General features: G+C 31.3%; 3 protein-coding genes and 2 non-coding genes across 5 annotated transcripts; 2 read left to right on the forward strand and 3 right to left on the reverse strand.

Annotated features, from left to right (window-relative positions):
- Positions 1-6,650: 6,650 nt before the first annotated feature.
- LOC100799303 (S-adenosyl-L-methionine-dependent methyltransferases superfamily protein) lies at positions 6,651-8,660 on the forward strand. The gene is made up of 5 exons (NM_001255234.2): positions 6,651-6,809; positions 6,905-6,984; positions 7,119-7,263; positions 7,841-7,972; positions 8,054-8,660. Exons 1-5 carry the CDS (start codon positions 6,714-6,716, stop codon positions 8,345-8,347), a joined length of 747 nt encoding a protein of 248 aa, NP_001242163.2. The 5' UTR covers positions 6,651-6,713; the 3' UTR covers positions 8,348-8,660.
- A 2,103-nt stretch (positions 8,661-10,763) lies between these two features.
- LOC112997911 (small nucleolar RNA snoR27) lies at positions 10,764-10,853 on the reverse strand. Its single transcript, XR_003262963.1, has one exon. It is a non-coding gene; the product is annotated as a small nucleolar RNA snoR27 (small nucleolar RNA).
- Positions 10,854-10,962: 109 nt separating this feature from the next.
- On the reverse strand, positions 10,963-11,052 carry LOC112997910 (small nucleolar RNA snoR26). Its single transcript, XR_003262962.1, has one exon. It is a non-coding gene; the product is annotated as a small nucleolar RNA snoR26 (small nucleolar RNA).
- A 1,764-nt stretch (positions 11,053-12,816) lies between these two features.
- LOC100306324 (uncharacterized) lies at positions 12,817-15,583 on the forward strand. Its single transcript, NM_001250113.2, has 5 exons — positions 12,817-12,990; positions 13,073-13,219; positions 14,006-14,141; positions 14,760-14,858; positions 15,343-15,583. The coding sequence occupies exons 1-5, from the start codon at positions 12,902-12,904 to the stop codon at positions 15,550-15,552; spliced, it is 681 nt and encodes a 226-aa protein (NP_001237042.1). The 5' UTR covers positions 12,817-12,901; the 3' UTR covers positions 15,553-15,583.
- A 1,030-nt stretch (positions 15,584-16,613) lies between these two features.
- Positions 16,614-20,663, reverse strand: LOC100798420 (PI-PLC X domain-containing protein At5g67130). Its single transcript, XM_003516555.5, has 9 exons — positions 20,393-20,663; positions 20,177-20,299; positions 19,939-20,079; positions 19,566-19,664; positions 19,164-19,467; positions 18,856-19,079; positions 18,678-18,764; positions 17,466-17,885; positions 16,614-16,856 (listed from the first exon to the last, which is right to left on the reverse strand). Exons 1-8 carry the CDS (start codon positions 20,519-20,521, stop codon positions 17,700-17,702), a joined length of 1,293 nt encoding a protein of 430 aa, XP_003516603.2. The 5' UTR covers positions 20,522-20,663; the 3' UTR covers positions 16,614-16,856; positions 17,466-17,699.
- Positions 20,664-21,745: the final 1,082 nt, after the last annotated feature.

Genomic DNA, 21,745 nt, shown 5'->3' on the forward strand with positions numbered 1-21,745 from the left:
ATAAAGAGAGGAGGATCAAATTATACCAATATAACTTTGATAACTATTATATATTTTTATAATATATAACATGTTATTCTTTTAAAATCATTTTACACAATTAAAAGGTGGAAAACAATATAAACAGGAAAATGGCAAGTACACACTTTGTTTTTGAGGTGTATGAGTGGAAGGTAGAGAAAAAAAAAGAAGAGAAAAACTAATAGATCTAATAAATATGAAAAGAAATTAAAAAAAATGATTGAAAAAAAGAGAATAACATGTGAAGTCACGGTTAGGCAAAAAAATGAAGAGTGAATGACTTAAAAATACTATTAAACTATTTCTGATTAGAATAAATATATTTTGGAACTATGATATTTCAGTGAATTTATTTGTATAAATTTTCGTTCCTTTTCTATTTAATTAAACAGAAAATTGAAAGAGCCCACGTTGCTTTTATTTTCTTCAAACAAGATAAGACAGAAAAACATTCTAAAAAAGACTCCATCATAGTATTAGAGACAGTATACTCTAAAACACTCAAATAAAATATATTACTTAACATGTCATTCTATGTCCAAAAAAAAGAAGTTATTTATCAGTATTTGTTGCATGTTTTTCCTCAATAATCATGTTCTAGGCATTTATGACGTATCAAAAATGTTATATCATATTTCTTTAAATTTCTTTATGTAATTGTGTCTATGCCAGCTTTATGATGGGTCTAGACTTCCGAAGGTGATTAGTTTATGTATTGTTTTCATAAAGCCATTGATTATCTCACAAGAATATACAATCGTTAAACCTCAAGTAAAGACTGAGCTCTATAAATCAAAATACAATTCAATTTGAAGGATACATAACCTAAGTCTCAAACACACTATCTGTAAAGACTAATTTATGAGAATTGGATAATACCCCAATCCAAGAGAACAGCAACCCCTGAACTCAAGCGCACTCATGGAGGGCTTTTAAACCTTTTATTTTTCTTCTCTAACCAAACAGTCCATTTAATTCGAATTTTAGTAATTGTTTATTGATAAATGGTACATTATTTTTTAAAAATAAGAAATGAAAAACTTGATTTTTCCAGAATAGAATTCCAAGCACAGCGTAAAATGGAAATTGTGAGATCAGATATGATTAGTTGATGAGACGTCTCACTCTCTACCTCTATCATTGTCTTGTCCGACTCAACGTCACCTTAACCAGACACACAACTATGTGACAAATATTTATTAATATCTTTTGGCAAACCCTAATAATTCGTACGAGTACGTGGCGAATTATGATTGGCTATGGGTATCTCGAATCCAGCGCCCAAAGGGAGGGACCACCACAGTATCTGCGTCAATGTCATCCAACGTCACACAAAGAACAGAAGGGATCAACGATCATACACGGCAAGTAACACTCTTCGCTCTCTCATCCTCTCTTTCCCATCCAAAAACAGTAAAAAGGAACAGAACATGAGTGCATGACATAGGAAAATTATGTGTACATACAAAAGAGGACATATAGAACTGATTTTTCCCAAGCTTCATATTTCACTTTTAAAGAGAGATGAAATAAAATAATAATAATTTTATATCTTATTATTTTTATATAGATTTTTTTTTATTCGAGAGAATAAAATATAATATAAGAATTTATAATACTTCACCCATCTTATATAAAATTAAACTTTCTTAACTTATATGGATTGATTTATTTTACAAAATCAAATCATATATGCATCTTTTTAGTATTAGACGATGAAAATAGTATGTTTTAATAATTTAATTCAATAAATTGTTAATTAAAAGCAACTTTAATTCAATGAAAATATTTGTAATTATAAAAGATTAATTATATATTAATTTAAAACTAAACAATAACACCATCGAGTCTCTCTAAAAAAATCATATTTTTTAATTTGTAAGATTCAAATATGAAATTTAAGAATTTTCAAGCAATTTTACTCAAGAAGTGATAGATTAGTCAATAGAAATTAGTTACGAATAAAATTGATAAATATTTTAACCCTGTGTGTAAAATAGTAAGTGAAAAATCTAAAACCAAAAGGTAGTATAAAAATATTATATTATAAGTATCTAGATTATTGTTTCTGAAATAATACCAAGTATGGGAGTATTTATTATTGATCTCTCTCGTGAGGAGTAGATTAGATTAGAGAGAGGTCTTTATTGCTTTTGCGATGTGAATGATGAATGATGAATGATGAATCCATCAATATTCTGTAGATGGACGCCATTCATAACATTAGATGGTAGAATTGTACAAAGTGTGCGTTATGAATTATGATTTAGAAATTAGAAGAAGGATCCGATGGTACGAACGAAATGAAGGCCAAGGATGAGGTACTCCAGCTCCTATCTAATATTTTCTGGGGCAATGCAACTTTTTGACTTTCACTTTCACGATTGGAGAGACGCGCGTTGTTCTATTAAAAAAATTACTATAACGTTTTTTTTTAAGATATCGTATAAGTTCTGTTATTGAAGATTTATGATAATTTAATAATAGAATATACCAAAAAAATATGCATGTGAAAATTGAATCTGAAATAATTTATTCTTTATGATATATTAGGTTTCAATGAATTCTATTATACAATTATATTATATAACAATCATGGCGTGATGCAAATATTAATATATTTTAACAATAAGTTTTCATTATTCATTACAATATAAATGTTGTAACATATTTAAATATTCTAAAATTTCATATATATTAAAATAAATATTATTACTTTAGTATACATTAATATTTATTTAATATATATGTCATTTTTTGGACTACTTTAACACCCATATAAGATATCCGTGGAAGCTTCTAGATCTGAGATTTGATTTTTTTTTTTTCTTGTGTTTCTAGGTGAGCGTTTTGTGTTTGAGGTTGTCCATTTGTGTTTGTGATTTTGTTGGCGAAGAAAGGGGAAAGAGGGAGGAATGATGATGGTGAGGATGAACGATGAAATTAGGATAAAAAAATTATTCTATAAAAATAAAGTGTATTAAAAAAAGATGGGAATTGCTTTAGATATCTAGTATTTTTGCTGATACAATTTCCCAAAATATCAAAATTATTTTTACAGGTATTTTGGGTTATAAATAACATATTTTTTTTTCCATTTCTGTAGTTCCTTTTTATTTTCATAAAACCTCACTCCGTACTTTATTAAAGATATACAGTGAAGTTTAAGTTTGATGATTGTTTAATATATTTTAAATAATATTATCAAATTAATATTTATAAAATTGCTAAAATTATTGCTAACATATAAAATAAATTAATTTCTATAACATGTTAAAAAATAAATAAAAATATAAAATTATTAAAATAAAAAAATAATATTAATTCATATGATTCATATAAATTATTAATCCGTATGAGTATTTTTTTAAAATAATTTTTTATTTTAATTATTTTAAAAAATAATTAAAAGAAAAAAAAATTCATATCAATGGATTGATCCATATGTCAATCCATATGATTTATATACATCAATAATTCGTATCAGCTTTTTTTTTTTTGAAAAAAAAATTACATGCCCATTAATCTTGAAAATCCATTAGGAATTTTCTTCTTCTAATTTCCCTTTCCATACATTCAGAACCTTACGTTTCTTTTTAGGGACATTCTCTCACCTTTACCCTCCTCCCCTCCTCAAACCTCTCCGCTGCACCCCATCCATGGCCTCCATATTTTTTATACTTGCTCCTCTCATCTCTCATCTCTCTCTCTCTCTCTCTCTCTCTCTATGTATATATATAGACACACACACACAAAGCCATCTTGGATCATCTTAGTCTTTTTTATATTTTATTTTTGCCTTTTGCATATCTTAGGGAAACTAGTTTTCACAATGCAGTTGTGTTTTAATACATTATGAAATTTTATTTCTTTAATGTAATTAATAGCATTGGGTCATACCTTTTTCAAAAATATATTCTAGAAATTAGTATCTCCAAAGAGTATTTTTGTAAAAAGAAAAACGAAAAAAAAAAACAGGAGAACAGTGCAAAGAAAAAAAAGGATGAAAAAAAGAAATCTCCTTTTTATTACCAGTGGCTCATGTGAGTTTTTGTACACGGGACGGATCAACTTTCGAAAAAAAAAAAATGTTAGACGTCATATAAGTAATAATGTAATAATTTGTTTGTCACGTTATCCTTTAACATATTTTTATGAGTGAGGACTAAAATCAAAATCAAAGTATCAAAATATATAAGTATTCTTTTTATAAAGAAAAAATTCTCAAAATTTATTTGATCACATTAATCACAAGTTTTCGTATTTTATTTTATTTTACTTAATTAAGTCCAGATTATGAATTGCATGTCTATAATTAATTTATATATTATATCTGACCTGAAAGCCTTTACCTACCATTGAGACTATTAATTAATGCTATTCAACTTTGCAAGTTTCGCACAAACTTTTGTTATGACACCACTAAGTAGGTAGGTCATCTTTCTATACATTTTATAAGCATTGTTATCCAATAAAACTGCGTCGTCAGTCTAAAGAAATAAGGCAAATTATGAATACTATTGTTATCCTATAAAACTGAATCGTTAGTCTAAAGAAAAAAGTGTGATGTTTTTTTAATAAGTCAAATAATATTGAGCACAAGAAGTAGTCAATCCGTATACACGAATCTTTGAAACTGAGAGATACACAATATATAAGAAATTACATATATATGATAGGCCAGAAAAATGAATATTGAAAGCTATAGAGGAAATGACATGGTTAACCGAGACATAACTACTATATTGAATGTTGCAGTGGCAAGTATGAACAAAAAGTCACTCCTAATTAGATAAGACTGAGTAAATTAAATAACATATAGGTGAGATGAGTTCATACAAATAATGTTTAAAATTTCTTGTTAGACTTACAGCGTGTTTGGAAACTTGTTAAAAAAAGAGAAAGAAATCACGTTTAAAATGTAAAAACTATATAATTATTATCTTCTCAAAATTGCATCCTAGCTATAGAAAATCACATCTAAGATATGAAATCAAACATGCTTCGTTCTAGTATACCGCAACTGAGAAGATGCTGCAATTACTAGTCCCCTGCGATTAGCCAAACCAGTGTGTGACCTTTTATCAGAATAACACCCAAAACCAGAATTTAAGTGCAGCCTTTCAACATATAACATAGGTTCCTTTTTGTCCATTCAATGAAAGAAAAGGTTATAAAACTCTTCATCTTCACCTTTAGCCAAGTCCAAAATCTAATCCTTGACCAATTCAGAAACAATGTGAATATCAAATCCTTGATTTCTAAAAAGAGTATTTTTTCTATGAACCCATAAAGAACAAATCACAGCAAACCATATAGATCGAACACCCTGCCAATTTAGCATTTTCCCCCATAGAATGCACCGGAATGTTGAAGAATTTATTCTTTTATCTCATGTTTTTTCTCTCATTTTATTATGTTTTTTTATTATATAAAAGAACCTACCAAAATTTTATTATACAGATTATCCAATAACGGTACATGTATATTTGTAAATTATTCTATCTTATATTATTACTTATTATTTACCTTAAATAATAAATTTAAATCTTTAGTTTTTATTCTTGAGAATAAAATATTCTTTATACACAATCTTCTAACAACATCATATTTTAATTTTTCTAAGACGCGTTTTTTAATTTTAAAATTAAATTAAATTAAATTGATTTTATATTTAATTCATTAGTTACTTAAGAAAATAATTTTTTTAGTTTATTTTAATAAATATTTAAATATATTATATTAAAATTAAGTATAATGAGATATTTATAAATTACTAATAAATATTTTATTAATTAAATTAATTTAGAAAATTTTCAAAGTTCCTATTTTTTATATTTGAATTTATATTTTATATTATCAATAAAATAAGCCTACATTGATCAAATCATTTTTATTAGATATTATTTAATTTATGTTTTTGATATTTCATTTATATTTAATATTTCCAGATAATGACGCGTATGGAGGCAGAGTTTTGCAGAGGTCGTGCCTTACCCGTGGAGATGATGGCTTAGTTTTTGTAATAATTTGGCTAAAGGATCGCATTGTATAATCCTGGATAGCTAAGGCCTAAGGGTACCCAAAAAAGAAAGCATATTACTGAATAAATTGTTTTTTTACTGCAATATTACTGAATAAATTAACAATGTAAAAATGCTCTTTGTAGCAGAGATACCTTACAGCCGAAAATATAATACAGGGAAAATTTAAGATTTTCAAATAACATTTATACTTAAGACAATTATATGTTATATTGTCCTGTGGATCATTATCAATTTTCATTGCAACTACTAACTCCGTGCTAAATTGAAGAATTTTAACAATAGTTATAATTAATGACCAGTTCACTCAGATAATGGGACATGTAATAATAATTAGAGTGAGGTGTTTAAGGATTCTCCAACCATAAAGTTTACTATATTTTTATGGTAGATGAGAAAGTTTACTATATAAAGAGTCTTTGAAATATTATATATAAAGGAAGCCTGCCAAATTTCAAAATGGAAGCTTCCGCCTACCAACCCCATAACTACCATTAAATTATTTCATCAAATCAAAATGAAAGGAATTACCTATAGAATACTTGCGCTAATTTCTATAAATAGGCGTTTTGGGCCTTTGTTTACATAGCAAATATTCAGAGAATTCCAACTGATAAAAAGAATATTCAGAGAATTCCAAAGACAGAGATGACTGTCATTAAGGAAGAGCAACAACCAAACCAAATAGCTGGCCACAAAGAACTTGGTCACAAAAGTCTCCTTCAGAGCGATGCACTCTATCAGGTTCATTCAATTACCTTCATTTTCATTTTGTCTCTCAAAGTAAACAATTTTTTTTCTTCACTTCTCTATAATTAATACACGAATTGGTGGTGCAGTATATACTTGAAACCAGTGTGTACCCAAGAGAGCATGAGAGCTTGAAGGAGCTACGAGAGTTGACGGAAAAACACCCTTGGTAAGATCATGATTAATTATGTACCAACATTGAGTAAAATGACACCGGCTTAGTCAATTATTTTTTTATGAAACCATTAATTATCACATTCAGACACACATATATAAATATATGATGATGATGATGTAAAACAGGAACCTGATGGCTACACCACCTGACGAAGGACAACTTCTAGGCATGCTCCTTAAGCTTATCAATGCCAAGAACACCATGGAAATAGGCGTCTTCACTGGTTACTCCTTGCTTTCCACTGCCCTTGCCCTCCCTTCTGACGGAAAGGTCCCTAATTAATTCATTTGCTTAATAAGCAATACATATACATACCACATATATATATATACACATAGGATTCTTCTATCCTATGTAGCTGCATACATAGAGTAAGACGAGTAAGAAGTAAAAAATGTAAGAAATTTCTAATGTACTACCTCCATCTTTACTGAATAATTTTACATTTTAGTATAATTAATTATTTTTCTTAAACACTTTCTTTTACCTCTTCACTCAGGGACGACTACATTGTTGAGTTTGCAGCAACTGCCTCAACAAGATTTTTAAGTTTTTTTTTATATAATTAATAAATGTATAATTAAAAATTATTTTCATGATTTAAAATACAATAGTAAAATCAATCAATAATACAAATATTACCCTTACAAATCTATATGTATAAGTAATGTTTTGATAACAAGATATAAAATGAATTAGATGATTAAGAGAGAAAGATGATAGATTTAATTCCTGGTGCCAATAAAATTTCTGTCATAATGTATAGGTAGACAATGGGTAGATGCATATTATATATAATATAACCTAGATGAGTGCATGGCTAATTATGAAGTTTTGTTGAAATTAGATCTTAGCTATGGATGTTAACCGGGAATATTATGAATTGGGGTTGCCCGTGATTGAAAAGGCTGGAGTGGCTCACAAGATTGACTTCAGAGAAGGACCCGCTCTTCCTCTTCTTGACGTTCTCATTAAAGACGTGCGTTCAGTGATTCCATCTTATATGTGTATTTAATGTTATTAGCTTGAAATTAATGGCTTTGATTGATTCATTGTGCAGGAAAAGAATAAGGGAGCTTTCGATTTCATCTATGTGGATGCTGATAAGGACAATTACTTGAACTACCACAAGAGGGTGATTGAGCTTGTGAAGCTTGGGGGATTGATCGGCTACGATAACACCCTATGGAATGGGTCCGTGGTGGCCCCACCCGATGCTCCTCTCATGGATTATGTTAAGTATTATCGCGATTTTGTTATGGAGCTCAACAAAGCTCTTGCACTTGATTCAAGGGTCGAGATTTGCCAGCTTCCCGTTGGTGATGGGATTACCCTGTGCCGCCGCATCATCTGATCATTCTGCTCCTTCCCTCCCCTTTTACCTACTTCACCTGCCACATATGGAAAAAACACAACCTTCTACTATTTTACCTAATCCTTAAATAAACATAATGTGTGTCTGCTTGGATAGTTACTCTGTTGTTGAGTTTTAGTCTTCTACGCAATTATATTCATAATGTTTCTCTTCCTTAAAACAAACACATGTTTTGAATCAAAATCGTATAAGATATATATATGGAATGTGTAAGCAATTATTAGCTAAATTATAAATATGCTGAATAAAAGTGTAATCATAAATTATACTTAGCGAAACACTACATTATTATAATACCAAGCTTCAGAAATGAATGGAGAAATTTAAATATATATAACTATATTCTGCATCAAGGATTAACCTCATAATTGACTTAATGGACCAAAATTTATGGAAATAACTTAAAACTCTACTATTGAAGACCAAATATCATAGTTATTGGTTAAAAAAATACAAGTGTGTTTTCCTTGTTTTTTTTTTTATATTATTATTGTTAAGGAGTAGGCGAGTCAATCTCATAAGTCACAACAACCTTACATGTAACGTATTGTGGTTTTGCGTTAAATGTAAAATGATTTGACATTTATTTCTCTTGAAACAATCAATGAAGATTAATTAAAAAGACTTACGTGCTCCCATTAGTTTTCTCGTGTTGAGATTTAGGGAGAATATTGTTGACCCAAGAATTTATACACTTCTAAATTTATTTAATACAAATTGTAATTTTTGTTTAATTAAATTTTATGATTAATTTTTTGGTTACAATTTTTATAATTAATTTTAAAATACTTATTTAATTAACAAAGAATTATCATAAATAATAGTCACATGAAAGTGCCAAAAGATACTCTCCTAAAAATTAAAGTAAACTTTTCTCCTCTAATACATTAAGTACAATTAAGGAGTATCAGATACACTTTTAAAACATTTTAATTATTGAAAAGTAAACATTAAGTTTTTTGTGTTTTATATAAGAAATAATTTAATATGTTATTATTTTATAATTTTAACCGACACAGTTAGTGCATAATGAGATAAAAATAGAAGTTAAAGTAAATTGTGAATAAAATATACATAAATCGAAAAATCACAACTTCTCTTTTATTAAAAAAAAAAGCTACAAGATTAATACACAAATAGTTAAAATAATGTGTGAATACTCAATTGCAAAATTTAAAGACTTCTTTAATTAAAAACATAATTTGAAACACGCATATTAAAAGTCAGTTGTTTTTGTTCACTTTTGACAGTTGGGAAAAAGGACACAGAACATTTGGCCTAATTTCTTGTTTAACCCAGACAACCACGGATGAAACATGCCAAACTATTTATAATTAATAATTGGTTAATGAAGTCAAGAATATATTAAAGCTCTTAGATTAGAGTTTACTTCAAGTTAAAAAAAGAAGTGTTAATGAACCAATTAAATGAATAGCACGTGTAATTTCTTTCTATGGCGCTCTGTTTATAAATATATCATATTATCTATTATATATATACCTATATTTCTCTCTTCTTCTCTTTATCTCTCTAGGTATCATTTAGAGTTGAGTCTCCACAAATTATTTTCCTTTATAGGATCATGACTGGTGTCAAGTTGGAGTAACACGTTGCTATAGACATTTTCCCAGCGCTTTGGCTGAATTAATTACCATAACACTTCGGTGTTTTTTTCCCCTCTAAAAAAAATCCATATACAATTAATTGATATTTAAATTAGACAGAAGAGTGGAAAATAGAAGATCTTATAAAGCAAAACAAAAATTTGATATTAATTAACAAAACATTTGTGGCCAAAAGTAGCGGCAAGTAATGCTCCTTTTCTTTTAAAAAAATGACATGCAAATGCATCACAATAAGGACTGCAATTCCACCTAGGTTGACACCCAGTGGCGGAGCCAGAAAAATTATAAAGCCTGGGCAAAAATTTAAAGAAGATAACGCAGTCTCTGAACACCATCACAGATCCCATATATTTCCCACCATACATGCTTTAAGCACTAATAGGCTTAAAAAAAACTAAACACATAGGAACACAAATCTAAATAGAATAAATATACAAAATACACAACAGAACTTTGCAGCTGGTAAAATCCATAGCTGATACAAACAATATTCAATACCCATTCAAAGCTTAAAACAAGTTTTTTTAAAAAATGGTGTGCGACCTTGATTTAGGCCACAATGTCAATGTTTGTACAACAAAATCGCAACAACCATAATTTAGAACCTCGAACTGAAGCTCTACCAGTGGAAGAAACCAAACCATATCAAATAAAAAAAATGCAGTCATAGTAGGGGCAAAGGATGTTTATCAGGCTCAATCATATAGATTCACATCACATTGAAATAACGTGGTTTATTAAAAAAAAAACATAAATCCAATAAGAACATCAATGGATCTCAGCAATATATGGTTATCTTCAATTCCTTTGGGAAGATTCGGATAGATAACGCAGTTTAAAATAAACATCACCGATCCATAAATCCAACCAACTAAAATGCAAAAAAAAAAAAAAATCAAAATTTTCGGGTGCGAATAGGTCAAAAAGCTGAAATTTTTAGAAAAAGAATAAAGAGAGAGATTGCAGAAAGAGCATCTCAGAGTAACCATTCCCCATTAGCTTCTTCACTGGTAATCAAAGTGCAAGGATAACATTGGAATTGCTCATCACTGATGCTCGCAAAAACAGAGACGTGTTGTGCAAAGGAATTTGGGCCAGAGCCTGGGCAATTGCCCAGGGTAGCCGGGCCTTGAAACCGCCTGTGTTGACACCCCAACCATTATCCATGATTTGCACGCACACTAGAGTATCATTAAAAATGAAGCATGCATGGGATGACGACAAACCAAACCCATGAACAATTATTTGATCCTAAAGTGTGGGAGAGCATATCTATTCTGGAAAAAATCTGCACTAATCAATTCCAGGAATCAACAAACTTTGATGAAATGTAATCCGCATGATCTGATGAATATGGAACAGAAAATACTGCAGTTCCAATGGTCTTAATCTGCTATATGTAGTCCGCACGATCCAGCCACGGGTTTTGGACATCCTCTTGCTCCACCTCAAACAATCTTTCCTGAAATAATAATAATAATAATAAAGGCTACAGCAGTAACTATCTCCTAAAAAAATCAAGCAGATAACGATGGAATAAGAAAATGCTTATGCATGCAAAAAGGTCTTAATTTCATTATATTAACTATCAGATCAACGTAATCAAGCAATGGGATTTAAAGAACACATTCTCTGAACTATTGGAACTCAAAATATCTTATATATGCCCTGTCTAAAAAATAAATCATCTTCCACTTTTAGTGTACAACACCACTAGACCAACATTTTATGAAAAAAAATTGTAATTTAAGATTTTACAGTAAAAAAATATTTAAAAATAATGACGAACGTGCATTTGTGTGTATCCCAAAACTCTAGCCTTTATTTATCCACGCAAGAAAGTCAACGGAGAAACGTGAATGAAAATAAAAATGCGTCTAGTGAAGAAACTTCAAACAAAAAAAAAAACTTGAAACTTAAAAGCAATTTAAAATGAACCCAGAAAGTAATTAAAAGAAGAAACTTATAACTATCCAAAGCTTAATCGGAGCTATCCACTGAAAATATCTCAAGATTAGTGAGTCAAATAGAACTATTTTCACCGAGTCAAATAAAAAATATTTACAATAATTATATATCTCTAGAACTATTTTCAACCTTTTAAAAGTAAAAGCCTAATTCAAACAATGTAGGCCGGTGCTTTTCTTCTACGCAATAATATGGGTATCAAATAAGTCATCAAACAAGTTTTACACGATTCCGATCGAATGAGCTAATATATTAGTCATTCCACATCTCACAACACGTTATATAACATGCTAAACCTAAAATTGTTCTTCCAAGCTCAGGACAGGAAGTAGGAAACCAATTTTTGTTTTTCTTTATCTGGTTATTATAAATAAAAATAATTTTAGTGCGACTAATAAAAACTTAACTAGTATCATTTATTGCCCCACGGCACCCAACTCATCATCATTTCCAAATTCCAATTATTTAATCATGTATTAAAATCAATACCATATGATATTACGAAAAAAAGGGATTGATGGAAAACATAATACACTTAGACATATAGGATCCACAACTAATCAGAAAAGAGAATCTGAATCTAATCTATGTAACACTATTTAGCAAAATATTCCATATATAACTTGTGTGTATACTTTTTGTAGAGATGACAGATGAAAGGTAAAATTATCTCATACCATTAGACAACAAAACAGTTGTACGCCGGCGTTTTTTAACTAATAAAAGGAAAAAAAGTGGGTAGACACAAAAAGGAAGGACGTGGCAATTCAAAGGATGACGAAAACATGAGGACACTTTTTCACTTGCCTTGTTCGGGTGAGTGTATTATTATATTACATTACTTGGCTTTCCATCAGAACAGAACTAGGAAGAGTTTAAGGTTAATTTAAGGTGAAGGTCCTGTGGTTTGAGTAGCCAAAGGGCCAACCTTACCTTAGTTATGGATGTTGAGGCAGAGATTGATCGCTTGCCAATTGATTTGTTGGCTCATATTTTTGTTCTGTTCACTTCCTTCACTGATTTGGCACAGTAAGCATATATGAGTTTTTCATTTCATTTCATTATTTTAGTAATTCATTCACCAATCATTTCATGTGGTGTTTGCTTTAAGGGCGAGTGGTGTTTGCAAGAAATGGAAACAAGGGGTGAAGGAGTCTCTTGCTCGGAGACACAATCTCAGCTTTGCCGGTTGGAAGATGGATGATGACTCCACTGCTCGCCTTGTTTATCATGCCTACAACCTCACTAAACTAGATATGTACGTATATATAATTATGTATGCCTTTCTTTTCTTTTTCAGACCCTGAGTTCTGTTCTATTCTATGCCCCTTTATAGTTATTGATAATAAGGATGGTAAAATGTTTCTGATAGCTTCCCTTTGATGGTCTTTCTTGAACATCAAAGAGAACTTTCTGTATTGATTCTCAGAGCTTTGGAGATGGATTGTGAATTTGAGTTTATAAATTTTGATTGTATCGAGGAATTGAGTTGGTAATTACCTCTGGTGACTTGTAGAATTTGGTTGATAACATGTTTATTTAGGGATAGATGGATAACATGCTGCTTTGTTTGAAAGCTTAGGCTTTCACTGTGGCTATTGTGGTGATTTAAATAGCAATTGAATTGTGTAAATACGTCAAATGGTAATCAGAGAAATGGGAATCTGCTAGATTTTGAACTCTTAAGTGAAAGCCATATTTGTATTTTTGTTTTTGATATGAATTGTCATAAGCCATATCCCTAAGGGTAATAGAACAGCAGTCATTTTACTTTATTTTCTCTTCTCTTGTATTAAGTTTTCTGATATGGAGATGCCAATATTGAATAGGAGTAAGGGATGTTTCGTACAATAGCAAATAGTGGTTAAAAAGATTAGATTATACATGTTAGGTGCGCCATTGACTTCGATACTTAAAATTTGGCACCTGCAAAAAGAAATAGTTGAGTTTGGTGGTTTATCACCAGTTATAAGCTGATAAATTGCCATGATGTCAAGAATGTAGATCTAAGATGCACCACATTTATTGTCTTTTGTATTTGCAGACCGAGGAGCCGCTGGGGTTGCCAAATAACTGATGCTGGACTTCTCAGAATATCTTTCGCTAAGTGTATAAGCAATCTCACATCCATATCACTGTGGGGTTTGACTGGCATCACAGATGAAGGTGTTGTTCAACTGGTATGTCATTGTTCTGCTTTTGTAACTTAAATGCTTGGGGTGTGAGCCATATTTTCTTGGAATGATTTTTTAGGAAATGGGAGGGGACTAAAACACAATACCTGTCTTCAGCTCCCGGAAAATCTCTATTAATCTGTCATAAGCATATTATACAAGTGAACTTGACTTACATGCAATCAACTTGCCTTTTTTTTACTCAATGAAACTTCTTCTCTAACATTTGTCATTCCAACATGACATTCATCTTTTGTTGAGATAACATTCATGAATGGGATAGCATTCATTTTGCACCGGACTATGACAGTTGGGATGAAATCAGATGAATCGTGGGAATTTAAGGCTATCTATGACTAGATTAAGCAGATAGTATTCTGACATTTGTCAGGCTGATGAATTGTTATTTTGGGTGTTTCTACATCCTTAGCAAGGCTATAGCGTGTTTAGATTTCAGTTGTGAACCCAGAACCATGATTCGGGCAAAAGTTACAAGAGACAAGCTTTTGCCCCCAAACCAATGTTTGGGACTTATTCCAAAGAAAAACCATTTAAGCTGTGTTTAATGGAAGTATTGTTCTGTCTTTAATTCCTTTTGCTTCTTGATGACAATTATTCTAACAGATATCCAGAACTAGATCTTTACAACATCTGAATGTTGGTGGTACGTTTATAACGGATGAATCTCTGTTTGTCATTGCAAGAAGTTGTCCAAAGTTGGAGGTAAGTTATAAGAAATTAAATGTTAGGCTTTTGTGTTGAATTATTCTATTCTCCCATATCAAAAGGAAAAAAAAAAGTACATTCAGCAAAGGTTTTTCATTGATGCTCATGATCAACAGAGAAAATAATCATTCCAATTTACCACTGAGTTTAATTTTATGCACTAATAGTGTAAAAAGTTTTACATTATCAAACAATCAAAAATCATGACAATAAGACTTGTAAAATAGTCATTGTAAAAATCTATAAATTTATCATACTTGACAACTTATGATTGAATAACACTGTAAAAATCATTTACAAATATTTTCTTCTCCATACATAAGTGCATAGACTATATCTCTTTATGTTGTTTAGAAATGGCATTTCATTCATCTCATTGTCTACATTTAGTGTGTGTTAGCCTGATCAACAATCTTTACTGGCTTTAAATGTTTGTGGTATTCCATTGTATTATATATGATTGCTTCTTGTTTTTGTTCAGACCATTGTTCTTTGGAGCTGTCGTCATGTAACGGAGAGTGGGCTTTTTGCGCTAGTTGATCAATGCCTGAAGCTCAAATCAATGAATGTATGGGGAACAAGAGTTCCTGAGGAGTGCCTTAACAATTTACTTATTTGTAAGTCCAGCTCTTCAGATAAAAGTTTGAAACTGGACTGCATGTATAGAATGGCGTTCAAGGTGTTGAAATAACAGCTGTATTTTCACTGCTTAATTTTTTTATGTATATGTCAAAGTCCATTCCTTATAGGAAATATTCTGTGGTAGTGTATATATTGTACTTAATCAAGTTGCTATTACTGTAAAGGATCAATTCATAAAACAAGTCATAAGTAACGATTATTGTACTTTATTGATTCATTTAGTGTATATATTTGAATGTCTCCATCTACCGACTCTATCTATGGAAGTTGCATTAAAAGTATAGAAGTGTATCATGTCGACATGGTTTAGATAAATTGATCAACAAGTATTTAAGAAAGAAGAAAATCAAATAAATTAACAAGTTAAAATAATTAAACTTTTTCCATAAGGTGACGTAAACTTTTTTTAAGAAACTTTCTTTTACAAAATTTACTTCTTTAATTCATTATATTCTTTTCTTTTGCAAGTGTTTGTTGAAAAGTTTACTTAACCTGACAAGACAAGTTGATTTTCCCATTCATATACTAGCATATATTGATGATTCTGCATTTTTGCGTATTTTAAAATATCGTTGTATGCTAAAGTCATATCAAGCGGGGAAAAAATAAAAAATTCAAACAACGAACTTGTGCATAACTATTTAAGAATATTATGCTATTTAGTTATTATTAGGATATTTCTATATTTTATATATTTTTTAAGAAATTTTATTATTTTAGAGACACTTATTTTTTAAAAATGAAATTAACTGAGATTTAATTAAGATTGTTATAAAATATTTAATATTACACGTATAAACTTAGTTATATTTTATTTCATATATTATTGTTTTTTTTTCATCTAAAGTTTGTTTTAAAATTTATTATATCTAGGCCTTATATTGTATTCAATATTGATACCATTTCTATTTTCTAATCCAAGAGAACAAAAGCCGGCCTGAAATCTGATAGCTGATAGAGATACTGTCCTGACAGGTGGTATGGATCAGGTTATTGAGTTGGAAACTCAACTTCAAGATGGTATTTATTTGCTCATGATTAAATGTGTATAACAAATCTACACGATGTTCTGATTTTGAAAGCTGCGCAAACCTCATGCAATTTCCTCTGTTAAACTAAATGGTCCATGCTTCACATTAACTATAGGTTATATGGTTAAAATGTAGGAGAAACCACTATATTTTTTCAACATCAATACAGAAGTGGAAAGGGAAAGACAGGTGATAAGAACCATCATAATACAATTGCAACAAACCGTAAGTCCGTAACAATGACCAAGAGCTTCCAGCCATCCTGATCCTATATTGCAAATTTCCTATTCTGTCATTGACTAATGTTACCATGGTACAAATCCTGAAACACAATCAGGGGAAATATTATAATTAAAATTATAATGAGGGGGTAACACCATAGCATTACTGAGGGCTACCAACTAAGACATCATATCCACTATCACAATGGAGTGTCATCATATCAATGGAACCACAAACAAAAATAATGTAACAAAGGTTTTTCAACCCTTGGAAACTTGAACCAGGTAAACTCAGCCTTCTAGCTCATGATTCATGTGTTAATAAGGGCATACAACTTAGCTCATTCATTGAGAAAAGTTATCAAATATTGCAATTTGCAGGTTGAATCACAAACACCCTGGAGAAAAAGAATTTTCTAATCCAGCATGATCATGATTCGTGAAGATTGGTAGCAAAGCTTAAGCAAGATGATTTTTAACTTTTCAAACTTGTGGCATCTTAACATATCCATATAAATAAAATTGAAAGAAATAAAGCACCTAACAAGAGCTTGGTCAATAACTTCATGCTAACACATATGCAACTATTTTATCAAATCATTTTCACAACCATGTTATGCACCTAAATGCAATAACAGAAAAGGAAGTGTGGGCATCCAGAGTTCCAACATCTAGAAATTGAGTCATATACTGAAAAGCATACAACATACCTGAACTGCTCTGGATGCATTCTTAGCCTTTCTTGGTTACCATCTACCTCAGATGACCTCACAGAGCCTTGATTATAGCCTCAGCAATTCCAAAATTTTGTTTTATCTAATTTCTAACCTATAAGCAGTTCTATGACATTTAAATGTTTGAGGCAGTACTTCAGTGTACATACTAAAATACTAGAAACCACTAGGAGCTTCTCTTGAAAGACTTAGCTTGTACAATAATACTTGTCACAATTGCAATAAAATAGTAATAAGCCGTAAGTAAAACGCTAGGAAAAGCCAGCAATTTGGAGAATGGACTGGTGAAGCTGATCTAGAGAACTGAACATATCCTGTAAAGCTTCCAGTTGTGTTGGTCACTGGAGTTGTATCAGGTACAGCAATGTTCTTGCAAGATCCAAAAGGTGCTCCCTCCTGCAAAACCGCAGTAATTATGTAATTGTCTGCAATAAAATTTTATCATAAAAATGCACAGGTAGAAACTGTGCTATGATCAAAATCCATACACATTAAGAATTCCACCTTGTCATATAATACAACTCCAACTTATCATACACTCAAATGTTATTCCTACACCTAATTTTTACATGAGGGCCAGACATATTTGGTAAAGATAGTAGTCATGCAGAAGCTTATTTCTCTCTTTATTTTAGGGTTTAACATAAAAATAGATGAAGAAATAATAAAACCATCATAAAAGACTCCCATCATCTAAAAATAAATTTAGTATACAGTCAAAGCATAACAAGATTTTACATTTTACCTACTTTAAAAAACAACCAAAACTAAACCTTTCTTTCCCCATCTGAAGGTTGATTATATCTTGCATCATGGTTGATTTCAAGAAATAGTAACATTAACAAACACACAGAATTACACATGGGGATATTTTAAATTTGATGACTGATCAACTATCTGTCTCAAATTCAGACAGAATGTCTGAATCAAATTGATGTAATGTTATATGCATACACAGTCAAGCTTGAAAGAATATCATCTCAAGGCCTGATATTTCTTTCTCATGTGTACAATCAACTTTGAATCTAAGATGAATTCCGGAAAATTGGCCTGAAATTATTCTAAATTAAGTTTCTACTCACCAAGAATACAAGACGTATGAAATAAGAAATTATCAGAATAAAGAAGAAATTTAAAAAACAAATGGCATCAAGGCAATACATATCTGGACAAGAAATGCAAGCAAACCTGGCAAGCAGAGACTGTATTACAGCCGCACAATGAATGGCCATTTATTTTGTCCACGATATCAAAAACACCCCCACCATCACTCCGCTGCATTAAATTTCATTTAGAATTCTAAAATGGATTTGTGAGGTGTTTTATTATTGAATTGGAATTAACAGCCAAGAAGAAAGAGGAATACCATGTAAAAATTAACTGCTATAAAGTTAGGCAGCACATTCCCTGCAGCTTTGTAACATGTGTTCACCATATCAGCAAGTGGAGCAGAATGCTCTTTGCATGAGTCAGCTTCAACTGGATCTGTTGGAAAGTAATTCTGCAAGAAAAGTGATGCACTTCTAGAATTTAACAGCTTTGATTCTTTTCTATGCGGGCAAGAACCCCCTTGAACTCCAGGATCTCCAGCTGCAAGTCAGAGAAAATTGATAAGGTTGTCATTTCATATCATGCACAATAGAGATATCCATGTTACAATGACATTGCACTTACACTCATTCTCAACCATGTAAGACCACTGATAAGCTATTCCTTCTTCAGCTTCCTTTGAAGCATCCGAAGTAAAAACAAGAAGTCGGTGATTTGCTTGAACCATCTCTGTTACAGTGGGCCAATCTTCTCCCTTTTTAGGCATATCAGACACGGGAAACCAATATTTATCAAGTCCAGCATTTGTGAATAGATTAGTCAACCCCTTTGGAGTACGCACATAATCCTCAATTACAATGGTGACAATCTCCGTTGGATTTTGAGTCAAGAATGCCTCCACTTCTCTCAAAGTATTTATTGCAGGTTGCTGAGAACATTTTCAGCATAACACATTAGACAAATCCCCACAAAAGCAAATTTAGATAGTACATTGAAGAACAAAGAAGAGGGTTACAGTTAGATTACAAAGGCAGTGAAGTTGAAGCATTGTCCTCGAAATGAATGACAGAGCCAGATATCATTCTCGAAGTCGTACATATCCAACATCAATCCTCTCACTCCATTCTAAACAACATCCATCAAACAAATGTATAAGTAAACTATAGATACATATATGCGAATAATAATTAATATCACTCACTTGATTCCCTTCATCATCAAGCTATGTATTAGAATCATTAAAGAAATAAGTAAACCATATATATAAAAATTAAAAAAAACAGTGACTTCCCTTGATGGTGAAGCTGAACAAGAATCCAGAAAATGCAAAATGAACAAGAAAACGATGTGACGATTTGTTTCTCCAAGGAATCTGACCAAAGAGGACAACAAGACATACCCTCAACTGGTTAGTAACAGTGTCTTCTTGATTGTAAAAGGTGAGTCTCTGAACTCCTCCAGGCAAAGGTGGCGCATCCACGATGCTGAATGAATTATGGGTCATGATCCACGAGTACTTGTTGAAGGGCAAACCATTCACCTGCATGTCTCAAAAAAAAAAAAGAGAAAAAAGAGAGACAGTTAATGATGTTGTTATCAGTGAGACATGTTATGTTAGATACGTTTTTGGAGGTTACGAGAGATGTAACGATGGTGGCTTGGCCTCTGGTGCAAACGGGCCGAGTCCGGCCCAAAGCAGGGCAATTGCCGCAATAGAGGCCTGGCCCACAATCGGTGGCAGCTGTACATGCTTCCAGAACCTGCGAATTATGGCAAAGTTTTCATTTCAGCTGATGAATCTTGAAACCAGCAGTAGTTTGCATGGATAGATCATAACACAGTGAAAACCTTACCTGGCAATTTCCGTTAAAGCATGCGGCGGAAGAGGTGAGGAAGAGGGAGAAGAAGAATGAGGCAAAGATGGTAGGGGTTGAGGCTCTGCATTTGGTGCGGTAATCCAAGAAACGCGAGCACATGAGCATGGCACCTCCACCACACCAGAGAGAGAGAGAGAGGAAAGGTTCAAAGTTGAAAGGAAAAGAGATTTTACTGTGCAAGAGGAGAGAGGTAGATCAAAGTTTCGGCTTTGTCACCTTTTGTTTTTCTCTTATTTTGAGGCGTTTGCTTAACGTTTATGTATGTAATATATAATAATCTTATGGTGTGAGATCAACTTATTTTTAGATTTATTTTTTAAAAAATTTAAATTTAATAATTGTAATACACAATTAATGTTAACTATTAAATTTCAAAAATAGGAAAAAGAATAATTTTTTAAAAATTATTTTTGAAGTTGATCTCTTCTCTTATTATATTATTTGAATTAAGAAAAGAAAAAATATTTATTTAAGACAAGGCTGACAAAATGGGTTAGGGTGGACAGATACTAAAGGCACTAACTAACCGTCCCTCTTATAATGTAGTGTCATTGAGAGGTTTTTTCGGTTTAGCCCACTTAGGTTGGTTGTTCTACGTCGTCCACTTCACTCTGCTACTTTCTGATATTGGTCTCTCTCTTTGTTATGCTTTTTCACGTGGTGGGGTGCGTTGCTTCTGCCCAGAAATTACTGCCGGAGGCACCGTTTTATGATAGACAACAAACCATGCAATTTCATGCCCATGTTCATATGTCACGTGTACAGGCAAAAGGCTCTACAATATATCATCATTTGGTATTCAATTTGTTTAACACCAATCATCTCTGGACAAAAAACCAGGTGTTTACTGCCCATGTTATACGAGACTCCGTGCCTGTTATTATTCCATCTAATGAAAATTTTGTATTCAAGAAAGGATCTCGATTCGATGGTTTGGACCTTTGGATAAATTTTACGTTGAATTTTAATATAACTCGGTGGTTTGGACCTTTACATATTACTATTAACTATTGATGACAGCGTATGTCACAATTATTTTTATGCAATTAAATTATCTAAGCGGATAAATTTATCAAAGGATTTATTAGATTAAAATATATCATGCGTATCATTCTCATAGTATATTACGTTAATGAAAATTAGTTTATACTCCGTTGTAGTGTCTTAGAATTTAAAGCATAAATGCTGATATGATCCATTTGATTATAAAATAGTTCTTGTCTTGTTCTTTTTTAAAACCTATATAAAGAAATATATTGATCAAAATACTTGTTGTAGAACGTCACTGATTGGGTATATATTAAAGCTTTCACAAATGGATGCATGCCC

Source organism: Glycine max, chromosome 1 (assembly GCF_000004515.6).
Source record: "Glycine max cultivar Williams 82 chromosome 1, Glycine_max_v4.0, whole genome shotgun sequence".
In the NCBI taxonomy this organism is placed as follows: Eukaryota; Viridiplantae; Streptophyta; class Magnoliopsida; order Fabales; family Fabaceae; genus Glycine; species Glycine max.

Excerpts from the sequence above, each read along its gene's own strand:
- LOC100798420 (XM_003516555.5), bottom strand. The coding sequence starts at position 20,521 with ATGCTCATGTGCTCGCGTTTCTTGGATTACCGCACCAAATGCAGAGCC. Across the intron at positions 18,765-18,855 it reads TAGCAGTTAATTTTTACATG|CGGAGTGATGGTGGGGGTGT; the intron begins GTATTCCTCTTT and ends AATTTAATGCAG. Across the intron at positions 17,886-18,677 it reads ATACAGTCTCTGCTTGCCAG|GAGGGAGCACCTTTTGGATC; the intron begins GTTTGCTTGCAT and ends GCGGTTTTGCAG.
- LOC100799303 (NM_001255234.2), top strand. The coding sequence starts at position 6,714 with ATGACTGTCATTAAGGAAGAGCAACAACCAAACCAAATAGCTGGCCAC. Across the intron at positions 6,810-6,904 it reads AGAGCGATGCACTCTATCAG|TATATACTTGAAACCAGTGT; the intron begins GTTCATTCAATT and ends TTGGTGGTGCAG. Across the intron at positions 6,985-7,118 it reads TTGACGGAAAAACACCCTTG|GAACCTGATGGCTACACCAC; the intron begins GTAAGATCATGA and ends GATGTAAAACAG.
- LOC100306324 (NM_001250113.2), top strand. The coding sequence starts at position 12,902 with ATGGATGTTGAGGCAGAGATTGATCGCTTGCCAATTGATTTGTTGGCT. Across the intron at positions 12,991-13,072 it reads TCCTTCACTGATTTGGCACA|GGCGAGTGGTGTTTGCAAGA; the intron begins GTAAGCATATAT and ends GTTTGCTTTAAG. Across the intron at positions 14,142-14,759 it reads ATGAAGGTGTTGTTCAACTG|ATATCCAGAACTAGATCTTT; the intron begins GTATGTCATTGT and ends TTATTCTAACAG.